The 6,746-nt window shown below is 45.2% G+C and overlaps 1 protein-coding gene across 17 annotated transcripts in view; it reads right to left on the bottom strand.

Moving 5' to 3' along the window:
* The window catches only part of caska (calcium/calmodulin-dependent serine protein kinase a), a 190,068-nt gene that overhangs the window by 26,677 nt on the left and 156,645 nt on the right, over nt 1–6,746 (bottom strand). For all 17 annotated transcript variants that reach the window (XM_080838940.1, XM_080838955.1, XM_080838950.1 and 14 more), the window contains 2 exons: nt 4,929–5,006; nt 882–962 (listed from right to left, as the gene is read on the bottom strand). In XM_080838940.1, the coding sequence (XP_080695066.1) occupies nt 882–962; nt 4,929–5,006 (159 nt within the window). The remainder of the gene's footprint in view (nt 1–881; nt 963–4,928; nt 5,007–6,746) is intronic.

Here is a 6,746-nt window from a genome sequence, read left to right as displayed (position 1 = left end):
TCTATGTCAAGAGAAATGATCGAGAGTATATTAGTAATATCTGATTAGAACCTCTGTCTGTCTTTCTGTGGTGGGGAGGCTTACTGATCAGAAGAGGAGGATTACTCAGACAGGCCTGATATAATCACTCAGGGAAGGTGTTGAGTGTGTTGAGTTGACAGGTGTTAAGTGGACTAATGAGGGATTACTGTTTGCCCAGGCTTTAATGGATGCCTAATCAAGGCATGTCTTCAATTCATCACAGAGGAGTTTCTTCCCTTTACTGATGCTGTGTTTACACACACACACACACACGCACACACACACACACACACACACACACACACACACACACACACACACACACACACACACACACACACACACACACACACACACACACACACACACACACACACACTTTTCTTTAGAGTCATTCGAGCGCTCTTCCAGTCTTCTTTTTTTCTTTCCCTTCATGTCTGTCTATCTTCTTCTCTCTCTCACATCTGTCGTTTCTCCTGAGAGTTCATCTAAAAGGCAGCCAGTCAAATTTGTCTCAGGGTATCGCCCACAGATTCCCAAGGGATGGGTTTAAATTTAAATAAAGCTACAGCCTCGATTGACTGACTGTCTCTCTCTGAACGCTTCTTACCTTGTGCTAGCATCTCGCAGAGAAACATGCAACACACAAGAAGATGAAGATACCCGCACGCGCACACACGTGTGCACACACACACACACACACACACATTAGTGCACTGTCTGAGTAATCCTCCTCTTCTGATCAGTAAGCCACACACACACACACACACACACACACACACACACACACACACACACACACACACACGAGACTGCAAGCGCAAAAAACAAGAGGTGACAGAGTTCTCAGTGGCACTCACCATAAAATGAGGCTGGTTGAGGATCCGCCTCAGCTCCTTGGCATCGCCATTTTCTGGGTAGCAGGAGATCTCTTCCAGTACCTGGGGAGGATGGGGTGGGGGTGGGGGTGGGGGGTGACACAGGATGGGGGGGTGGAAGGGTGGAGGGGTGGAGAGATGTCACAGTTACAGTTACACTCTGCACAGCCATTAGCACTCGGATCTCAAGTCCCACCTACTCATTAAAGCATCGCTACGGCCACCTCATATGATGATCGCGAGTGACGAGATCGCCGTCCGGACCCACAGGCACACACAAACCAGCGCATGCTGCTTGCCCACCTCAGTCCTGACAGCAACACTCGCCCCTCCCCTGACACCCCTGTCCCCCACCCTAAACATCCCAATATTCACTCTGGCATACCTCCCAAATCCCCCACATTAGCCAATCAGCACTTTTCTTTCTGACCCTTCCCCACCTCTCTCCCCCCCCATTCGGCCCGGTGAGGCCACATTCTGGCACTGGCTCTACAGTTGCCTCACAACTTACTGCTGAATGTGCAACTGCACACCGAGATGTGGACCTGAGCAAATGCTGTCTGCTTTTCCTGGAGATGGCAAGCTCGCGCCTCGAGATGAGAACTTAAACTTGTCAAAATAGATCACCGCCTCGGACGAGTCACAGGTACATAACGCCACGTAACACCGTGACCTACACTGGGGTTATGCACACCCGTAGTTTGCTTCAGGAGGGGCTGGGCCCATACAACCTATGGTGTCTGCCTGATTGCCCTCAAGGTGGAAAACACACTTTAAAGAACCAGCTGACAAAAAGGACAAAAATCGGAGATGTAGGGGTGTTTAGAAGGAATATTTAGGTTTTTTGTGAAAGGAAAAGAAACAAAAGAAAAAGGCAAATGATGTAAAGCTTACACATTCCAGACGAGTCAAAGCCGTGCCTGCTTCGTCTTCAGCGGACTTCTCGGCGTGAGAGCACAACACAAGGGGGGGGGTTACACATCACAACAGGCTGGGGTTCGAATGACAACACAAAACACACACACACACACACACACACACACACACATATACACACACAGACACACATACATACACACACGCACACAGGACTTTAGCAGGCCAGGATGGGACGGAACAGAGCGGGAAGAGGCTCGACCACCACCAGCACTTCCACCGATCCACATCCCAGATGCGTCAGGGGGGATAAGAGAGGGGGGGAGGGGGGTGATTGGTTTGGTGTGCTTGGTTAGTTTAAGCCCCTGCTATGTTTTGGTGTTAGGTGAAGCCCTCAGGAAAAAGATACCCCCTTTCAGGGTAAAAAAGGATTGCGGTTTTGTAAAAACGAAATAAATAATTAAAAAAGCTTTTTTTTTTTTTAAATGAGGTGCCTGGGATGATCAGTAGTGAAGAAGCAAAGCAGGTTGTTAAAGAAGAAACCTATACAAATTTCGAAGAAAGACCACAAGAACCCATCCAAGTGAGCTTTTGATTTGCATTGCAGCGTGGGCGTTTCTCGTGTAGACAGTGAGACTTCGACTTCAACCTTTTCTCTGAAAAACGGACGGACCACAACAAAGGAACTCAATCAGACGTACAAGCTAACAAGTGTGTGTCGCCTGACTGCAACCACAAACGCAGGAGATGGTCATGTAATTCTCTCTTCCACACACAACCTTAGCGCCACAGACTCCACATTCACTGCTACAGCAGCACCTCCTTCCCATTCTGTGCTGCTTTGCCTCCTGTTATTAATTAGGACTTTGCAATAGCTCTCATTGAGGCACGGTTAAAACAAATCTAAATAAAATTATTCTCATGAGAGGATGTCTGGTATCGGTGAGAGCATCTCATCTGTAGAGGTGGCCTCTGTGAAAAACTGAACTGGTCAGAAGCTTGTCACTTCACCAATGCAAGGCTGCAGAGTTTTTTTTTCTTTGATACTTGTTCTAGCAAGATATACCAACAATATTAGTTCATATGTAATATATAAATCTCATGCTTCCCATGCACTGAAAACCAATGACTGTGGGGCAGACATGTACAGTCTTGGAATGATTCAGAGCTAGTCAACTTGAGAGTCTTCTTGTGGTTACTAGGCTGGTAAACAGAGATAGACAGATGGAGAGGAAGAGGGGGTGAGAGAAAGAGACAGAGAGAGAGAGAGAGAGCGAAGGAGAGCAATGACCTACATTACAGATTTTATACACATTTTGATAGGGCGAGACGGCAGAACTTAATTTCTGTTGCTTTCCTATGAAGTGTGGCTCCACACACAGACACAGACAGGCTTGGGTAGGGCCTCCGCTGAATGTTATTTTCCCAGCTGTGTTTTTCCACACGCCTTTTATTAACACTTTTAATTGGGCTCCAGACCCAACACACAAGAAAATGACTCTTAAAAAAACACACACACACACACACACACACCCAGAGACACTTCACACTTCAAGTCTGAGTTCATACAGCTTGAAAAACAGAAGGGACTTCTGCTGGCACAGGCTCACGCCTTTATTTCCAGCGGGGCACTTCAAATCGACCGTGAGGAGACGGCTGGGGTTGGGGTTTTCCAATGGCGCACAAAAACAGCTTAATCCAGAGAAAAGGGGACCTGGCGAGAGACTACCAACTTGACACAAACTCCAACTCCCTGTTAGACGCAGTGCTTTTGTTTGACGGGACTATAAAAACAAACGCGCAAACACAAATCGCTGCCATTGTACAGGCCCGCGAACAGCATCCAGACACACAAAGGGAACGGCCGAGCGAGGACAGAGTGAATAGGCGCTTCAGTGGTGTAATTGACTCAGCCAGAACCATAAAGGGCACCCTGTGAAAAACACACAGGGGGAATTGTAGCTAGCTCATTACACGGTGATACGACCACATTAAAATGACTGTATTGGCTGTTGAATGTTTTGCACTTTACACAAGTGTAAGCTCAAAGCTCTTCAGGCATCGCCAGCCAAAGGCTCCCCATCTGGTGGCTGTTACACACGTCAGTGACAACCTGCCATTAGGGAGCCTGGTGTGGGGCAGTTCAAGGAGGGTAAAAGAAACACCTCACAGGTGATCCAGTCCTCTCCTTTCAACAACACTGACATCAAGACCTTTGCAAATGATTCTACCCATACAGAGCCCATCTGAAGAGTTTTCCATTTTAAGGATGATGTTTGGATGAGATGCACTAAATAACTAACTTGACCTACTGAGGTTTGTGAGGGCTAATGCTAATGCTACCCCATTCATTTGTTAGCATGGCAACAATGCTGCTCTGATTAGGTGAAGAGGAAGAGATGAAGTTAATAGCCAAAGCTGTGAAGCCCCGTTACGACAGAAACTCTGTGATTGGGAGGACAGAGGCAGCTGGCCAGAAGCATGCTAGAGAAACACCAGTGCTCGACGAGATCAGCTCAGGAGACAATGTCAACACAGCAGAAAACAGAAAACACAGCATTCACACTTGCTAAGCATTAGAATAAGCTAAAGGCGCTGACAGCCTTTCATAATGTTCTGCTTTCACAGGCTACCCATTAATCTTGTGCGACTACTGAGTGCTACTGAAAACATGAACCACAGTTTAAAAAGATTAAAATTGAAACACTTCACATGATAGGCATGTTACACTGAAGAGGTACATCTGTGGTAAATGTTAAAGTCAGTCTTCTGAAATTAACTAGAAGTCAAAAGGCTCTCATTTACAGCATAATTTACACTGCCTTTACAGGCATTAACGTCTGTAATGCCAAACTATGGTGAGCACTTCGGCAAAAACATTTTAACTCTGAGAGTCTTGCTATGAACTGACAAAACACAGTGACTAAATGTGTGCATAGTAAACCTCTTGGTCCAGCGCTTTTGACAGTTAAATAGCAGCAAGTGGGGCTCGACTCTAAATCAGCATATGTGTGAAAAGCTGTACTGCGCTGATCTGAGTTCAGGTGAGGCTAGGGCCTGGCTTGAAGGACGTGGGCTCTAAGGAGCCTGGCCAGCCAGCCGGCAGTATGCTGGATGACCAGTGAGGGGGTGCTACAGCACAAGATCGCTCACCTCTTTGGCTCTCTGGACTGCGTCACTCGGCGGGTTCCTGATCTGCGGAGAAGACTTGGTGTTGATCTTGTCATAAAGCTGAAAGACACCAGAAAGGGCAAAGATTTTATTAGGGTGTATCGGACAATTCTTTTGTAACCAGGTTTAATATCTGTGTATATAATAGTTCATGTATGATGGATTAATACCTGAAAAATAGACACATATAAGCTGTAATCATAAGTATATTTAAATTAATAAGGGGGGGGAAGAATAATACAATACAATGATGAGTCTGCTGCAGTCTTTCATTGACATTTGTAAAGGGGAGCCAAAATGGCAACCATGGTTTTATTTAAACAGCTGTAACACATCGCACACATACCACCACCCCATCTCTCACACACACACACACACAAACTTCCCCACACCACATACAAATGACATTCAGCTCAGTCGGAACAGTACTTGCAGTACAACCGCTTCTTCTGTGCCTTAACCGCCACAACAAATAGTGCATTCTAGTCCAGGAAAATAACTTCACGCAACCCATCATGAGTTGATCTGCCCGAGGCCCGGAATGGAAAGAACCCTTTCAGTCCAACAGAGATATTAATATACAGAACACACTCACTCCACTTGGTTTACATACAACAATTAAGGCACAGAAATCGCGTAATGGCGCAAATCAAACCGTGTCAGTGTCCTGAATACAGAATTGGTGTACCAATATTGTGGGAAAGTATAAAGATCCAGTCCAAATTTTTTTTTTTACAATAAATAATGGGCTTTCTTGGATGCAACTGAATGGCTAGCGAGGGTATCCTACAGTATGGAACTGGGGTACTTTTAGCACAAGTGAAGTTGCATCTATAGGCTTAAAGAAATGCACACGTGTTGGTAACTCACTACCATTTTGGATGATAAGATTAGAATATCATATGTATCAATGTATAAAAACATTACATTTTGATTGAAAATATGAAGCACTGGGACATAATGGTGGTTATAAGGGCATCTAAGGATGTTGGACCTTAAGATCTTCCAATACATATTCAGTAGAAGCATAGGACTAAAACTATAGTAAAACTGGTGCTGTTTTAGTTGCAAAAGAAACATCACTGGAAACACAGGATGTGAGTAAGCGCCCTCTCTGAAGCTGTTTTATCTTTCTGAAATCTGTGTACAAGGGTCCCGACTGTAGCTGCACAAACATGACCTTTATATAACAAGGACAGATGTATTCAGCAAATTAATACAAGTCTCCACTCATGGCAAAGGTTAAAAAAAGGCATACAAAAGAAACTTAGTAAACTAGTAAAGTATTTAGTTATCAGATACAAAAAGCAATTCAGATCTCTGATATTTCCACGTTTGTTTCAGAGTTTAGGGGGTGCCTTTAACGGTTTTACGATGACGTGGTCTGCGAGGAAATGAACAGGTAAGCATACCTGCAACTCTTGAGAAGACTTTGCTGGGACTTCCCCTTATGCTGCAGCCTGCTCATTGGGTACTCCGTTTTAGAAAGGGCACAGACCATGACATCTGCCATTTGGCGTCATCACTGGAAGAAACTAAACCTCAATGTGGCTAAACACAATGACGTCACCTTTGCCTAAGGGCATGAAGTTCCCTACCTAATCTGTCAAGTTAATTATGTCAAGTTCATTACTAACTTAAGTTCAAACGGGGCTCAAAGCTCAGGCTTGCTCGTCAACAACACTCATAACCTGTGGTATGCAGAGACTCGGTTAAGAATCAGGTCATGTCACTGGAGCTATGGGCTCATTCAAAAGACCACTAGCACTAAAGGGTGAGGAGCAACACATCAAAGCGGGA

Source organism: Sprattus sprattus, assembly GCF_963457725.1.
Source record: "Sprattus sprattus genome assembly, chromosome: 5".
Lineage (NCBI taxonomy): Eukaryota > Metazoa > Chordata > Actinopteri > Clupeiformes > Clupeidae > Sprattus > Sprattus sprattus.
Note: the sequence above shows the minus strand (reverse complement) of the source record. Positions and strands in the feature narration are given on the sequence as shown.